Source organism: Glossina fuscipes, unplaced genomic scaffold (assembly GCF_014805625.2).
Source record: "Glossina fuscipes isolate IAEA_lab_2018 unplaced genomic scaffold, Yale_Gfus_2 28, whole genome shotgun sequence".
NCBI lineage: Eukaryota > Metazoa > Arthropoda > Insecta > Diptera > Glossinidae > Glossina > Glossina fuscipes.
Window position 1 is genome coordinate 15,351,997 of NW_023998423.1, and position 17,220 is coordinate 15,369,216.

General features: G+C 33.1%; 3 protein-coding genes and 1 pseudogene across 4 annotated transcripts; 2 read left to right on the forward strand and 2 right to left on the reverse strand.

The window, feature by feature from the left end:
* Positions 1-364: 364 nt before the first annotated feature.
* On the reverse strand, positions 365-1,436 carry LOC119636152 (alpha-tocopherol transfer protein-like). Its single transcript, XM_038031334.1, has 3 exons — positions 1,132-1,436; positions 692-1,064; positions 365-619 (listed from the first exon to the last, which is right to left on the reverse strand). Exons 1-3 carry the CDS (start codon positions 1,434-1,436, stop codon positions 365-367), a joined length of 933 nt encoding a protein of 310 aa, XP_037887262.1.
* A 4,468-nt stretch (positions 1,437-5,904) lies between these two features.
* On the forward strand, positions 5,905-7,342 carry LOC119636153 (glutathione S-transferase theta-3-like). 2 transcript variants are annotated; one of them, XM_038031336.1, is made up of 5 exons: positions 5,905-6,080; positions 6,138-6,240; positions 6,303-6,622; positions 7,091-7,240; positions 7,302-7,342. In XM_038031336.1, the coding sequence occupies exons 1-4, from the start codon at positions 5,963-5,965 to the stop codon at positions 7,222-7,224; spliced, it is 675 nt and encodes a 224-aa protein (XP_037887264.1). In that variant the 5' UTR covers positions 5,905-5,962; the 3' UTR covers positions 7,225-7,240; positions 7,302-7,342. The 2 variants fall into 2 exon arrangements, with proteins under 2 accessions (XP_037887264.1, XP_037887263.1); XM_038031335.1 differs by lacking the exon at positions 7,302-7,342 and having other exon boundaries at positions 5,918-6,080; positions 7,091-7,298.
* LOC119636370 lies at positions 7,308-12,743 on the reverse strand. The gene is made up of 6 exons (XM_038031685.1): positions 11,157-12,743; positions 10,725-11,097; positions 10,419-10,667; positions 8,016-8,353; positions 7,584-7,956; positions 7,308-7,530 (listed from the first exon to the last, which is right to left on the reverse strand). The coding sequence occupies exons 1-6, from the start codon at positions 11,453-11,455 to the stop codon at positions 7,372-7,374; spliced, it is 1,791 nt and encodes a 596-aa protein (XP_037887613.1). The 5' UTR covers positions 11,456-12,743; the 3' UTR covers positions 7,308-7,371.
* On the forward strand, positions 8,727-10,382 carry LOC119636154 (annotated as a pseudogene).
* Positions 12,744-17,220: the final 4,477 nt, after the last annotated feature.

Consider the following 17,220-nt stretch of genomic DNA (forward strand, 5'->3'; position numbering starts at 1 on the left):
TTAACTTAATACATATACACATATCTAATAATGTATTGAATGAATATTCGCCTGAAGGTAAATTTCTACTCTGCTTACACACATATAAGTTGTTTAAGTTAAATACAAAAAAAAAGCTAATGAGAAGAAACTTTTAAATCAAGCGAAGAAAAAAAGCTTTTAAAAAAACTTTTATCAGAAATGGTCAACTTTCAAATCACTTGCTTTATTTATGACCGATATTCTTAGAGATCCAAAACAAAGATCATTTATTTTAATTTATTTTGTTTTATATCAACGATACAGGTTTTCGCGATTGCCGAGCAAAATAAAAGAATTACTTTTGAACTTTCCGTTTGTCATGTGCAAGCAAAAAAGGTTTCGCTTAATCAATACTTAATTTGCGAAAAGAACCTTCAATACCGAGTAAAGTCTCTGTAGATATTCGTTTTTCCAATCGTAAATGTTCGGTTACTCCATATTGATCATCTTCCTTAAAATAATCATTAAATGCTAACAAGTCTTTTTCCGTTTGAGCTATGATTTCCTCTATAGAACTATTAGTTCCGCCATATTCCGCTGGCAAGTGTTCCTTACCAATATGTTTGCTTAAATCGTCGAAAGTTTTATGCACATGAATCTAGATAAACATTTAAAGACAATGATTTCATATGCTGTATATGTGTATAAAATAAAAAGAAAGGAAACTCACTTTCATTGGAAGTTTCTCGTTTAAGCAACTAATGGTTAAACTAATTAACGTTAAAGCTTCTTTGGGACAATTAATTAGATGAAGTTCTTTTAGACGTCCAGGTGCTCCTTTTTCAAGAAACATTCGACCTTTCTTCAGTACATTCAAATCGAAATGAGCGATATGTGATAGGCCGACATCCGACAAATCAATAATACCCACATAGCCACTGATGATTACGTTGTCATCGTTATTAACCAACCAGTCCATTATTATGAATTGATATTTAACTAAATCCGTTATAGTATATCGCTTGAAATCAAATTTCGCATAACGAGATAAGCATATTGTTGGTGCAGCCGTATTTGAAAATACAGGAAAGCGTATATAAAAGCTAGATTATGAATTATGACTAATTATTTAAATTATACTCGAATCTCTATGCACACTTTAAAACTTACCCCGTACGTAATATGTTTAACCATTTTTCGTCAATGACTTTATTGCAACAATATTCCGGCATTAAAGTTTTAAATGTATAAAAATAGTCTATCTTCGATTTAGCTTTTTCGAGACTATATTTACTACCGCGTAGAAAAGCGACAAGAAATTGATCGTCTGTTCGTGCTCTCAAATGTCGCTGCTTATGAATCCAATCTCTAAGGGCTTCTATATTATCACCAATGCAATCTTCTATTTCATTTAATTCTTCTTTAGCTACTTTTTGTAATTCATCACATAGCGATCTTATATTTGGTTTAGACATTATGCGATTTTTATATTAAGATATTTGAAGATCAACTTTTCAAATCACACTGACTATGACTATTTTTTCCCAAATCAAGTTAATTAATTTTGATTTTAAACGCCAAAAATAAAAAATAAAACTTAACAGTAAACAGGTTAGAATGTTATACTTCAGATGTTTTTAAACATTTTTTTTTTTAAGTGATTCTCGATGAATCTAAATATATAATGTTGCGCTTTTTATACAATTTTCACTCAAATCTCTTAAATTACAAATGCACACAAACGTGTGAGCAGAAATTCGTTTTATTTGAATTTTTTTTGGAAAGATGTAAAAGCATCGACAGCTAGCGATGGCACTGCTTCCTGGCATATCGTGGTTCCCACAGCGAAAAAAAACTGCACCGGTTATCTTTTTCCTTATTTACGAAAATTATTAGGTGCTTGCATGTATTTTGATCATTTTTTCGCTTGAGAAAAATTTGTAGGATATATATCAATCAAAATATTCTCCATCGTTTTTTATAACATTTTCCCAGACTTGGCAACTCTGCTTACGTGCATTGCTCTTGTTTTTTTTACTTTGTGCGTAAAAATTTTGTAATTGTTTTTTATTTTATTCGTTTAAACGTTATTCGTTTTTAAAGCCTAAACAATTATAAAATTGTTACATAAATTCTTATATATACTGAAGTATATTGAACTTTGCTTTTAATTTATAGTCAGCGTATTGCTCTGTATGTTAATATCATTTTGATTTTTTTGATCAACACTTGGCGCTGTCGTCAAAAAGCGTCTTGTTCTTGCTTTTTCGAATAGTTTATTTGCGATATGTCGGTATTGGCTTTGTGAGCGTTGCTGTCGCGCGAAATGTGCAGATCTTACTGACCGCGTTGCACACGCAATTCTGGTTGCATTGAAACGATTAAATGGTCATGTCCCAAGTGTCGGAAGCGGGTCATAGATTTCTTTAAACTTTTCATGGAGACAAAGAATAGTTTTTCTCAAATATGCAAGAAACTCGTGTGGGAAATTTGAAAAAATTAAAACGACGTTCGATGAGTGTAGAGCACTTATCTCTTCCTCCAAGTGTAAAAAAACAACTTGTAGTGTGACTAGGAGTTCTTCACCTCCAGCTTCGCAGACATGTGCCCATGTTGGTCTATCCCCTGCCCTACCAGCGTCGACGGTACTTTTGAGGCTGTCATCATGAGGTCCGATGGACGTATCGAGTGCTTCAAAGGAAACTTTAAAGGAGAAAAGGTGTCTCCTGCTGATAGTCACATTCAACCCAAGCCTCAGAAAAATATAACAAAAATAATAAATCTTCCTCTCCCCATAGCCCAGGTTGAACAGCTGCAGAGCTCCAAGTTGCACAAACGAGCGGTGTCTCTCCTTCTGTTTTTTCCCATCTCAAAATTGTCAACCCTTGACTCTTAATGCTCCAAATACTAGTCTTTCTAATACGAATGTGGCCTTCTTCCGGCTCAGAAAAAAACATTTGTATCAAGACTGACACCGGACACCTCGAGTGATAACATAAATCATAACATATATCATCAGCGTGATTATCTCGCTATAAAAGCCCCATCTGTTAATCTTAGCCGTGTTCATAATTTTAAATTACGCTCGTTTCCACTGCTAGAAGTATTAAAATCCTAATATCCTCTTTGTATGAAGTATTAAACCTACCTATGATCAAAACGCTTGTCCACCGTGGTTCGAAAAAGTATTTAAATACCATAAAAATAAGAAAAACAAACTTTTCAAAAAATACATGAGAAGTGGATCTGTCACGACTATTTCGTTTAATATTCGATGAGGCATAGATTCAACTATTACAATCATCAAATTTGTCGTAATTATCTTCATAGGGTAAAACCCTCACGATTCTTAGTTACCCTAAATACTTTTATAAATTCGTCAACTCTAAAAGGAGAATATCCCCCCTCCGTCTTTCTTAATGGCTCCGAATCCACTGGTGACATTAAAATCTCTAGCCTCTTTGTCAAATATTTCTATCGAATTTTCTCTATTGCTAGTTCCTATTTAACTGGTAATTACACATATCAAATCATAAACTCGAACCCGATTCCGTATTTAATCATTTCAGATCTCGACGTATTGCAAGATTTAAGGTTAATTAAATGTAGTTCTGTGCATAGGTCTGACGGCATTCCATCATCTATACTCGAATCGTGCTCTGAGCACTTATGTATTGCCATCTCAAGTAGTTTTAATCTTTCTTTGAAAAGCCCAGGTGTTTTCTTTTGTGTTATAAAAACGTGTTCCTTATTCCAATTCACAGAGGTGGAAGCAGATTTCTATCTGGTGGAGGACTTTTAAGGCATTGCCAAATGAACTTCTTATCCAAATTGTTTGAAAGAATTCTTACTCAGCAAATAGCTTTCGTTATCAAATCTTATGTTGCTACATTTCAGCATGGTTTCATAAAAGGAAGATCAACGAACCTTTTCGAGTTTACATGCCATGTTTACAACGTTTTCTCTAGTGGCTATCGCACGAATGTTATATACACTGATTTTAGTAACACCTTTGACTAAGTTAGCCAGAAATTATCGATCTTCAATTTCCAGGCATGTGACATCGCTTTGTACTTATTGAAATGAAAAAGCGCCTATCTTCATAACAGATCATTCAGAGTTCTGTATAACTCCATTCTCTTGTGATGAATTCCCCGTGACGTCAGATGTCTCTCAAGGTAGCTATTTAGGACCCTTTCCGTTCATCTTGTACATCAATGATATACTTTCGATGATTAAGTCCAGCCACATCTTAACGCACGCTGACGATATTAAACTATTTTCTTCTCTTTTCTTGGAAGCCCACTCACATCTCTTTCAATTTCACTTAGACAACTTGGTAATATGGTGCTCCCTAAATTTTATAAAATGTAAGCATCTTTCTTTTTCAAGGCGGGCTATGTTCACTACCAACTACTTCATTGATTCGCAAGCAGTAGATTCGTGCATGGATTCACGTTTTATTCAACCATAGTCTTCGTTTTAATTGTCAAATTGATCTCTCTGTAAATAAAGCAAGATCAGTGCTTGGCTTTATTAAACGCTGGTCTGGGTAGCTTGACGATCCTTACGTTACGAAGAGACTATATATGAACTTAGTGAGACGTACATTTGAACAAACGTATATGAACTGTTCGCCTTCCTATAGGCGCTATGTAGATTCAATAACATCCGTTCGAAAACAATTCATCCTCTTTGCCATCAGGAATCTAGGCTGGGACCTGCTTGTCTCCTTGTCTCCTTACGGAAATAGATTATCTGAATTTTTTTTAAATAACCAATCGCCCAGAGATTGCACTGAACATACATCATTCCTTACCACAATTGAAAGGATTAAAGTGAATGAAAGTTTTAGTACTTTTTCAAATTAACTAACATTATTTAATCACAAGTGCAAAGTCTTTCTTGTTAATAACAGAATTTTAAAAATACTTAGCATCACTGTTTATTGAATCATTGTAGCAGTGAAGGGCATACAAATCAAAAATTTAGATGTCAAAATTATTCTCAAAATTTCAATATCTTTTTTCTGTTTATTGTGTCTGGAAAAGGAAAATAGATAATGTCTCCAAATTGAGAGGTCTATACACCAGTAAGTAAAAGTTTTTCTGATGATTCTCTTTGTTAAGAGACAAACATGTACCGTTAGTCAGCACAGTACTGTCAACCATCGAATAAAATTCCCGGAAAAATTAATTATAAGCTTAACCTATTTATTTGTGTAATGTTATAACATTCTACTTTCGAACGTTTGTATACATTTCTCAATATATTTTGGAAATTTACAAAATGTGGAATGTGCAAATTGAACCTTAGATCTTAGACTATATCTATGTACACTGTCAAAGCTTTTTTGGGACGCAAACCTAACTGGTGGTAAGTCATGAGTTTGATAATAGTACTTCCAGATTGACAGTTTTTAAAGGGATTTCTTATAATGCCCACGAAGAGTTAGGCTGTCTTTTAAAATTTACCAAGAAATCGAAGACACTTCATCTGATTAACTTTAGTTTCTATGATAAAGAGCATAATTTAGAAATATTAAAATATAAATTAAGATCGGCACAGATATCGAAAATAAGATTAGCTTTTATCGAAAGATTATTCATGGCAACTGAAAAGCATGAACCCGCAGATGCAATTAAAAAATCATCTGCATATTGAAAAATGTTAGTATTGTCGCCTTGAAAATCATGCAAAAATAAGAAAAATATTTTCTATTCATCATTCAATGGATTTCCAAATTCTTAGTTTACAATTAGCTTATTCTACATTTAATAACACGTACGATCGCAGCAAACCATCTGGCATCTCTGCTGTACGCAAATATACGTATGAAAAATGAAATATTGTTAAAGCTATTTATGTGGATCATAAAAGATCATCGCGATAACAGTGAACTTTAGTCTTAATACGTATTTCATTGATCAGTTGCCGTGTTTACGCTGTGTGCAGAAGATTGTGTGTTTATACTTATAATAAAGTTTTCTTAAGCAAAAAAATGTCGAAAGTTTTTAAATATTATTATGATTTAATGTCACAACCTTCCCGGGCTTTGTGGATTGCACTGAAAATGGGTAAAACCCAATTTGAAGATTGCCCTGTGGCTCTGAGAAAAAGTAGATAGACTTATTAACGCCTATGCCGTCCTTATTAATTCATTTCCCATTTTCCAGTGGAGCAGTATACTGAAGCATACAAAAAAGTTAATCGTTTCCAAAAAGTGCCTGCCATAGTTGATAATGATTTTCATTTATCTGAATCGGTAGCAATATTAAGGTGACATCTCTTAAAATTAAAAGCTACCACTAATAAGCTTCCGTTTTACTAGCGATCTTTAGATACTTAGCCGACAAACAGCAATTCAGTGAAGCGCTTTATCCCCGTGATATACAGGAAAGGGCGAAAGTTGACGAATTCCTGGAATGGCATCACTTGGGTGTCCGTTACGGATGTAGCGGTTACTTCATGCATTTGTGGCTTTTACCTTTAAGAGGTTTGGCAGACAAACCTACAAAGGAAAAAGCCTTGGAATTGAAAATCGAAATGGAGCGACAACTGAAGTTAGTGGAAGAATTGTGGTTAAAGGATAACAACTTCTTAACCGGCGATAAGTTGACCGTGGCCGATCTATTTGGCGCCTGCGAAATAGAGCAGACAAGTATGTTTAGCTATAAGATTGTGAAATGACTTTTTTGTACCAATGCAGAAGAACATACGTCGAAGACGCTTCATTCCGTTTTGCAACTTGTAAGAAATATGCATAGAGCCTACAAGGGGAATAAGATTTTTCGATTTAATTTAGTCCACTGCAGAACTCTTACATCCACGAAAATTGCATTGAATTGAAAGAATATGCTAACGCATAGGTTCTTAATTCGTTACAATCGTATGTCCATGAGTGCAAAGTGGGAACGGCTTTGAAAATGGAGGATTCACTAGCAGACGTTCAAAAATCTGCACATATAGCATATATATAGCATAGATATAGATCGGAAATTTAATTCGAACTCTTTTACTTTTATTTAGACAAATTTTCTTGAGGGACTGATAGATCGCCAAAATTCGCGTTAAGCCGTGTGTGGGTAACTTGCTTGTTTACTTCATGTTTTCTTCCGTCCTTTCACAGAACTTTGCCGCTACGATGCCAAAGAAAAATTCCCAAAAATCACTAAATGGTTGGGAAGGGTACGGACAGAGTCAAATCCTTATTTCGATGAAGCTCATAAATATCTTTATAAAGCAGTTCAAGTTTTAACTTAATTGCACTTATATTTAAGTAATAAAAGAAAATATTTAATTAAATTTAAAACTCTAATCGACTTCTAATTTCCTAAAAGATCCTTCTAAGCCAAATAAACTTTGAGAATTGAACGGTTCACCCAGACGAAGTTTCTCATTACTTCCATATTACACCTCGTTTTCAAAGTAATCTTTATAACGTAGTACGTGCTCTTCCAATGAAGCAATAATATTTTCTATGGTGCCACCGGTACCACCATACTCCTTAGGCAAACATTCTTGTGGTACGTAATCATAAAGAGACTCATAATTTGGATGTACATAAAACTATAAAGAAATTATGTATATATATAAATACACATAAGAGAATAAAAACTTACTCTTTGTCTAAGCTTTTCAGGCATAAGACTTTTAGCTAAACTGAAAAATTTTGCTGCAATGGATGAGACATTGATCAAATGTACAGCTTTCACCCTTAAAGGCAGTGCTTTCTCCGTGAAAATTGCGACTTTTCTTGCTAGCAAAGGATTACAATAGAATATATGGCTTGCACCAAAACCCTGCATGTCAGTAATTTCAATACAACCCGAAATTACAGCATTATCATCGTCAATTAATTCTATATCATTTAAAATGTTCCGAGTTTTCAATAACTCAGCGAAAGGGAATTCCTTCATATCGTAAACAGTGTAACGAGAAATGTGTATACGAGGGCCATCTTCGCTTAAAGGTTTCAATAGCCTTAGGAAACCGCTATAAAACAAAAAATTTTATCACTCAACTATTACAAGAACGAAAAGTAATTAATTTACCCTTTCCTAAGTATAGTTAATGTTCTCTCGTTAATAAAACGATTTTCATATAATTCTGGAAGAGCACCACGCATCGAATAGAAATGATCGATTTTCTGTTTACTTTTCTGTAAACTATATTTACAACCCCGAAGAAAAGCCACTAACAATTGATCGTCAAGGCGGGCTTTTAAGTGCGGTTGACTAGAAATCCAAGATTTTAGTACCGCTATATCTTGATCAATGCGCTCCGGTACTTCTCCGAGTTCTAGCTTCGCCTTCTTAGCTAGTGAAGTGCTAACGGGACGAATGTTAGTCATTGAAACGTTCTCGGTATTAAGTAAAATTTTATATATCAAATTTATTTACGTATATACAGCCGTTTCTTAATTTTAAATGCTAATGAATTAATTGCGCAACACAAACTTTATGTAATGCTAAACTTTCTTGTAACTAGCAACCGTCGCGACTAGTTGCGCTTAATCCAACACAACCTCGTGATGTTTACCTCAATTTGTTTACTACAAATCGTTCAGAGTTCCGTCACTTACGTTATCGTCGTTTGCTTTTACCTAATTGGGTTTAACATTTTATCGAAAAGAAGCTAATTAAGTAAACAAAAGTAAGAAAAATATTTTCTATTCATCATTCAATGGATTTGCAAACTCTTAGTTTACAGTTAGCTTATTCTACATTTAATAACACGTACGATCGCAGCAAACCATCTGGCATCTCTGTTGTACGCAAATATACGTATGAAAAATGAAATATTGTTAAAGCTATTTATGTGGATCATAAAAGATCATCGCGATAACAGTGAACTTTAGTCTTAATACAAGGCGGTTCATATCCCTTCAGTTGAAGCGGTTGGCTGCATCCCCGTTTCTAATGATCCGAATTGCAGCAAAAAAATGTGTCTCCAAATTCAGCTTAGCCAAGTAAAATTGGCATTCACCAATACATAATTATAATCTCTCTCTATGGGTAGAGCACAATTCTGACAAAAGCGAATATACAACACTCTAGTCTTAATACGTATTTCATTGATTAGTTGCGGTGTTTGCGCTGTGTACAGAAGTTTGTGTGTTGATACTTATAATAAAGTTTTGTTAAGCAAAAAAATATCGACAGTTTTTAAATATTATGATGATTTAATGTCACTACCTTCCCGGGCTTTGTGGATTGCACTGAAAATGGGTAAAACCCAATTTGAAGATTGCCCTGTGTCTCTGAGAAAAAGTAGATAGACTTATTAACGCCTATGCCGTCCTTATTAATTCATTTCCCATTTTCCAGTGGAGCAGTATACTGAAGCATACAAAAAAGTTAATCGTTTCCAAAAAGTGCCTGCCATAGTTGATAATGATTTTCATTTATCTGAATCGGTAGCAATATTAAGGTGACATCTCTTAAAATTAAAAGCTACCATTAATAAGCTTCCGTTTTACTAGCAATCTTTAGATACTTAGCCGACAAACAGCAATTCAGTGAAGCGCTTTATCCCCGTGATATACGGGAAAGGGCGAAAGTTGACGTTGGAATGGCATCACTTGGGTGTCCGTTACGGATGTAGTGGTTACTTCATGCATTTGTGGCTTTTACCTTTAAGAGGTTTAGCAGACAAACCTACAAAGGAAAAAGCCTTTGAATTGAAAATCGAAATGGAGCGACAACTGAAGTTAGTGGAAGAATTGTGGTTAAAGGATAACAACTTCTTAACCGGCGATAAGTTGACCGTGGCTGATCTATTTGGCGCCTGCGAAATAGAGCAGACAAGTATGTTTAGCTATAAGATTGTGAAATGACTTTTTTGTACCAATGCAGAAGAACATACGTCGAAGACGCTTCATTCCGTTTTGTAACTTGTAAGAAATATGCATAGAGCCTACAAGGGGAATAAGATTTTTCGATTTAATTTAGTCCACTGCAGAACTCTTACATCCACGAAAATTGCATTGAATTGAAAGAATATGCTAACGCATAGGTTCTTAATTCGTTACAATCGTATGTCCATGAGTGCAAAGTGGGAACGGCTTTGAAAATAGAGGATTCACTAGCAGACGTTCAAAAATCTGCACATATAGCATAGATATAGATCAGAAATTTAATTCGAGCTCTTTTACTTTTATTTAGACAAATTTTCTTGAGGGACTGATAGATCGCCAAAATTCGCGTTAAGCCGTGTGTGGGTAACTTGCTTGTTTACTTCATGTTTTCTTCCGTCCTTTCACAGAACTTTGCCGCTATGATGCCAAAGAAAAATTCCCAAAAATCACTAAATGGTTGGAAAGGGTACGGACAGAGTCAAATCCTTATTTCGATGAAGCTCATAAATATCTTTAAAAAGCAGTTCAAGTTTTAACTTAATTGCATTTATATTTAAGTAATAAAAGAAAATATTTAATTAAATTTAAAACTCTAATCGACTTCTAATTTCCTAAAAGATCCTTCTAAGCCAAATAAACTTTGAGAATTGAACGGTTCACCCAGACGAAGTTTCTCATTACTTCCATATTGCACCTCGTCTTCAAAGTAATCTTTATAACGTAGTACGTGCTCTTCCAATGAAGCAATAATATTTTCTATGGTTCCACCGGTACCACCATACTCCTTAGGCAAACATTCTTGTGGTACGTATTCATAAAGAGACTCATAATTTGGATGTACATAAAACTATAAAGAAATTATGTATATATATATATAAATACATATAAGAGCATAAAAACTTACTCTTTCTCTAAGCCTTTCAGGCGTAAGACTTTTAACTAAATTGAAAAATTTCTCTGCAGTGGATGGGACATTGATAAAGTGTATACCTTTCACCCTTAAAGGCAGTGCTTTCTCCGTTAATATTCCAATTTTTTTTACTAGCAAAGGATCAAAATAGAATAGATGCTTTGCACCAAAACCTTGCATGTCAGTAATTTCAATACAACCTGAAATTACAGAATTATCATCGTCCATTAAATCTATATCATTTAAAATGTTCCGAGTTTTCAATAACTCAGCGAATGGGAATTCCTTCATATCGTAAACAGTGTAACGAGAAATGTGTATACGAGGGCCATCTTCGCTTAAAGGTTTCAATAGCCTTAGGAAACCGCTATAAAACAAAAAATTTTATCACTCAACTATTACAAGAACGAAAAGTAATTAATTTACCCTTTCCTAAATATAGTTAATGTTCTCTCGTTAATAAAACGATTTTCATATAATTCTGGAAGAGCACCACGCATCGAATAGAAATAATCGATTTTCTGTTTACTTTTCTGTAAACTATATTTACAACCCCGAAGAAAAGCCACTAACAATTGATCGTCAAGGCGGGCTTTTAAGTGCGGTTGACTAGAAATCCAAGCTTTTAGTACCGCTATATCTTGATCAATGCGCTCGGGTACTTCTCCGAGTTCTAGCTTCGCCTTCTTAGCTAGCGAATTGCTTACGGGACGAATGTTAGTCATTTAAATGTCCTCGGTATTAAGTAAAATTTTATATATTTAATTTATTTACGTATATACAGCCGTTTCTTAATTTTAAATGCTAATGAATTAATTGCGCAACACAAACTTTCTCTAATGCTAAACTTTCTTGTAAGTAGCAACCGTCGCGACTAGTTGCGCTTAATCCAACAGAGCGTAATAGTGAACCAATTTTTTCATACCTTTTGTATCAACGGCATAATCGCAAAAGGCACATAAAAGTCATTTAAGCAGTTTTGTCAATCGATACGTCCATTACATTTTTTTTTCTTTGTTGCTCTGCTATAGAGAGCCTTAGAATTCTCCCTATCCTAAACGAAAAGTTGAAGTTTGGTTTCAATGAATCGAGTTTAAAAACAAATTTAATGAGCGTACGGTCGTTAGAACCCAATAAAAGGCCGGGACAAGCCTGAAAGCAAAACCCAAAGCTTTTTCGGCTTTTATCATTAGGTCATCATTCTTAAAAACATATCAATACGGCTATACAATTAATAAGCTACCTATCGTGAGTGGTGAACGGGTGTTTACAATTCTTTGCAAGCTGTCTTTCTTTGTTACCAATTTTCATTATCTCTGTTATTTTATTGAACGTTATAGATTCTAGTAATTCTTCATATCAAAATTATCAAACACTGAATAGATAACATTTCCGAAAATAGACATATAAATTTATCATTTGTTCAAACATTTCGTTACTTTGAGAAAGCTATATATTAATATAACGATTTAAACGAATTATAAAACAGTCCACTAATCTAAAAGTCTCGACGGAGAGTGTAAATTAGGGTCTCGAATACGTATGTAACACCCAGAGAGGTTTAAAATAGATCTCCTTTCTATTATACAGAAGTATTTTCCGAATCGCCTTAAACGTGTAATTACCTGAGTAGCTGAATATGTACTGAATATGTATGCACCGGATTTATCAAGACAACATTTTAGGGTTCAAGTCTTAAGTACGGTAGATTTTTTTTTTGGTCGTGGGTATACTGATTACTTAATTGGTAAAGGTATAGCAATTTACGATAGGCAAACACCCACAAAAATTTACACACAAAGCTGCGGTCACCACCACCCTACTCCTTTCTCTTCCCTCTCTTCTTTCTGACAATCATTGTCTGTCTATCTATCTAATGCCTGTCTATGGATAACTCCATTCAAGCTGTATTTCATCAATTTTCCATATATTTTAATGAAATTTGGGTTGGAACCTTTTTCCAGCCGCTATGATTCGTTTTCTTGGAGAAAAATTTGATAGCTTTTTAAATTTCTCCCCCAAAACCTTATTAATTAAAAAATTCTGAATCGGTTGAGCCAATGTCGCCAACCTAAGTTCTTATGAAATTTATACCCCTGTAGGTCAGAAATATGTAAATAAATGAAAAATAAATGATTTACCAATTAATTTAGTTAGTTTTAAAAAAGCTATACCTAACTGAGCCAATTAATTATATTACGTAAAAAGGCAGGGTTCATATTGCAAAAAAATCTCCCCTAAAAATGAATTCATAAACTGCAAAGGTTCATAGATTGACCTAGGTTAACGATAATAGAGCTAGGTTCCAGGGAAGAGGTAATCCCTCGTTTCCTTGGCGTCTGGAAAACAAAGGTACTTTATGCGCTTTTTGAAGTGACGCAGTTGCGTTTAAAATATTGTTTTGTTTTATTTAAATTATACGAAAGCACCGATGAAACTGATTTTATTAAACTATTTAAAACTTGGCAATCGTAAGATTCGTCAAAAACTGTTGCCTGTCTATTGTAGGAAAAGCCAAATTTAAAAACAAATTTGAATCAGCTTAATTTAAAAGCAAATTTGAATCACTTTACATCTACATATAAAACAAAAGAAAATTTTATTTCTATTCAATAAACGAGAAAAGATGTTCCGCTTAATAAAATCATTAAACTCCGTTGAAAACGTTAAATTCATTTTAAGTAGTGTACCCGAAAAGCGCTATAATTCTGACATACCAATATCTCAATCTACGCCGGGTGTAAAATACACTGGCGTAAGCTTCATTTCGATTTCAAATCTTGTTTTTTAATTAAACAAAAATGACTCCCTTTTATATCAATAATGTGGACTCCAATACTAACGAGTAGGCGCGAAGAAATATTAAGTTCGAGGTTGTCTCCTAACATGTAAACATTCGTCGCATACATATTTTTCCGCCTATTCGACGGTCGAAATTATTCGAAAAAAAAAAAACGGACACAAAATATTTTCCTATTATAATAATAAAAAATTATCCATTCGTCTATAAAATAAAATTAAATTGACTTAATATATAAACTCCTGCAGCAAGAAGCCATGAAGAAAAAGGAGTCTGAGTCATTTTAGTTATTGCTGATAATATAACAAAATTTTCAGTTGATGTTATAATAAAATCTTTTTATTTTTGTATCACATAAAAAATAAAATTTCATCTTCCACAATAATAAAGCAACATCTCCAATTCTATTATCTAAATGATATAGTTAATATTCCAAATATTTCAGCATTAAATGATTTCACGTTTTGAAAATAAATAATAAACCATTAAACTTCCAACTAATAATATTCTAACAACATAGTAAAGCTTACAATTTTTCAATTTTCTATTACATATCCCTTTCTAAAGAAGAAAATATCAATACAGCAGATATAAAAATTGAACTTATTGCCTATGCAAACTCAGTCATTTGCTATGGCTACTTATGCAAACGCAACGTAGCAATGTAGTAATTTGTATATAGTTTCAAGTTAATTGAAGTTAGTTATGAGTTCTCTCTGTCTCGCTTATAATTTTTTTGGTGTTTTTTGTCTTCTCTTTTTCTTCTACAATTAAATGAGATGAATTGAAGTGACCAGATCTCAAGTTTCTAAATTTGGAATGAGGCATCCCTAATTTTTAAAAAAAAAAATTTTCTACTAATAAGTTATTTTATTATTGTTTTGGGCGTATTTTCGTGTCAATATGACAAATGCACTCAAAAACAATTTGCAAAAAATTGTCAGGTGGTCACCTTAACTGCAAGTATGACGAACATTTTGAATGCTGCACACGCATGAAGCCAAAAATTGCTTAAGAAGAAAATAGCAAAGCTAAAGCAGAGAACAAGTCAAGAAAATCAAAAAGAGTAAAAAGAAAAGTCGCAAAAATTAGTAAAACGAGCGACATACCGCGTAGCTTTTATTATTTTATTTTCGGCAAATAATCTTATTTTTTGTGGGTGTGGCGGGAGGTGTGAGAGCAAGAAAAGGATCTTGGCGAGGTTGGCTGATAAATTCGTAAGTTTTCCATTTTTTAAAAACATCTAATATAATAAATATATAATATAACTATATATAAATATATGTGAGTAGATATTTGTATAAAGTTATGTGTACACAGTGTAATGCAATACCTAAAATTTGTTCTTTTCTATATTTTTAGTCGGGAAATCTAATGAGCGTGCAGTTCAATAACAATCTTGCAATTATTACAACTATTTACTTATACACAAAAACATTACATATAAGATAGAGCAAAATTATTAAGTACTAACGCAAGGCATCCGATATATACGAAACGATATTAAAGACTCTAGCAGAGAGTGAAGGAACTAGAATGGGAACATTTACTGAAGTTTGTACGATACGCATACGTAAGACGACACTACAAGCAAGTGTTTATTTTACTATAACGGTTTGAATAGACCGGTACATGAGTGTAATCGCGCTAAAGCAGAAATACTTGTGTATGGTTGTGCGTACGTTTGCTTAAGCAATTATATATAAGCGCACATGCAGTAGAATTTTCGATTTTGATTTTCCTGTGCTTGGCTGTTTTTATTTTTGTCATATTTATGTAAACATTTTTTTATAAATAAACTTGGCTTTTATTTGGATAATTACCATTATTTTTCTATATATTTGTATATTTATTGTCAAACAATTATTATAATCATTCTCTCTAATTTCTACTACACATGTATTTTCCTATTACTATTATTCTTATTAAAAGCAAAATGATTATTTTCAATTTGTACATTTTCATCAATATTCATCTTTGTCAAAATGGCATTTAAACAAAAATAAATTAGCGAAGCGATTTTTACGCCGAAATTTGAAAAAACTGGGTATTATTAAATCAAACCAATATAAGATTTTATAAATGTAGACAAACGCGCGTTGTCGTTTCAGAAGTTTTTAACGCAATAATAAATTCTAACAACGAAGAAAAAAAGGGAGGGCATATGCCATAGTTAAGAGTTTATGAGTTCAGGTAGATATAAGACTACTCATCTTAATATATAACAATACCTTTAATGTGACTGTATGTGGTATTAACTTGGCGTTACATACTATAGTACATCTTATGGTCAGTAGTTATGTCTTTCGAACGAGTCACGTACACGCACTACGAGAGTCCTACATCTTAGCGAGGTCGACGATATCACTAAAAAAATCATGTACATTAATAGTGTAAGGCGATGGGGGAGATGAAATATCGTTTGGTTCGTTGTTATGCATTATAAGAGTACAACAAATTAAAGTTGCGAAAGGCAAACAAATAAATACAGAATTGCAGATTTAAGTTTGTCAGATGCAGAAATAATCTCTATTACACATCATTTATTTTTAATTATTTTTTCCGGGTTTAGATATAAAATTATTTGTCACTGACTTTTACTTTTTAACATTTTTTTGCCCTCTTTTTGTGCAATTTTTAAATAATGTGTGACATTTTCAATTTTAATTTCTTATGTATTTGTTTGGCTTAATAGGAGAAATATGAAGAAGTTTGATCATTTTTCTGCATAGTTATTTTCTTTTTGAAAGAAATCTATGTTTTTCATATTGTTTTTCATTCGTGATAATTCCTGATAATATGCAAAATGCAAAAGCCAAACTTTCTTGAATATTTGGAAGATTTCCTCGATTGAGTAATCTACGACATTGGCTAGGTATTTGCTCTTCTTAATAAGAACTTCCATTTGAGTTTCTTTTATTGTTTCCTTATCTTCATAGTCTTTTTCAACTAGTGTCAGAGCTTTTATCGTAAACTACAAGCACATCTTACAGTTTGCCGTTTTACGGATATATATCCATTAATTAGTCGCAGTGCTTGGTTTCCATAATTTGTTTCTGTTAGTATTAAATTTTCCGGCAATTTTTATCCCTTAGTTTTGCGTTTAATAATACACCGTATTCTCCAATCCAATCTCCAATGTCTTCTTATATTTTAGAATATTGTTCGCCGGATATCGTGGCTAAATTTTCGAAGTAGTGTCTATATTGCCTTGTTCGATTGCAATAACTCGATTCGGTTAATTTTTCGAAGACCTTTGACGTTTTTCTTTTTTTTGGTTCCTTATGTTGAGATCCCCTTTTTTGATCACTAAAATATATCAAGTTTTCACTTATATCTGTATTGTTAAATTTCCTATTTCCATTTTCTTTTATAAAAACATTTAATATTTTTTGCGCAGTATTCTTATACCTTCAATAGTTCACATGTCTGCATTTTTTCACATCTACCACATTTGTTCGCCTCTTTTAAATTTTCGACCATTTCGCTGCTAAAGTTAGTAAATGGATCGAGCAGGCTTGAATGGTTTTTACCAAAGTGTTGGTGTTTAGTATAACAAGAATATTTGAATATTCATCGTCCTTGTTCATATCATTAAACAAAAGGGATTTGGATCATCATTGAGCAGCTCTTTACAATATTTTGAAAGGAACTTATTCCGTAAATATTCCAATAGGTGTATGTAGTCAT

Coding starts and splice junctions, on each gene's coding strand:
- LOC119636152 (XM_038031334.1), bottom strand. CDS start 1,436: ATGTCTAAACCAAATATAAGATCGCTATGTGATGAATTACAAAAAGTA. Junction 1,065..1,131: donor TTAAACATATTACGTACGGG/GTAAGTTTTAAA, acceptor TTCATAATCTAG/CTTTTATATACGCTTTCCTG. Junction 620..691: donor ACGAGAAACTTCCAATGAAA/GTGAGTTTCCTT, acceptor ATGTTTATCTAG/ATTCATGTGCATAAAACTTT.
- LOC119636153 (XM_038031336.1), top strand. CDS start 5,963: ATGTCGAAAGTTTTTAAATATTATTATGATTTAATGTCACAACCTTCC. Junction 6,081..6,137: donor CCCTGTGGCTCTGAGAAAAA/GTAGATAGACTT, acceptor CCCATTTTCCAG/TGGAGCAGTATACTGAAGCA. Junction 6,623..7,090: donor CTGCGAAATAGAGCAGACAA/GTATGTTTAGCT, acceptor GTCCTTTCACAG/AACTTTGCCGCTACGATGCC.
- LOC119636370 (XM_038031685.1), bottom strand. CDS start 11,455: ATGACTAACATTCGTCCCGTAAGCAATTCGCTAGCTAAGAAGGCGAAG. Junction 7,957..8,015: donor TTAACTATACTTAGGAAAGG/GTAAATTAATTA, acceptor TTTGTTTTATAG/CGGTTTCCTAAGGCTATTGA. Junction 7,531..7,583: donor CTGAAAAGCTTAGACAAAGA/GTAAGTTTTTAT, acceptor ATTTCTTTATAG/TTTTATGTACATCCAAATTA.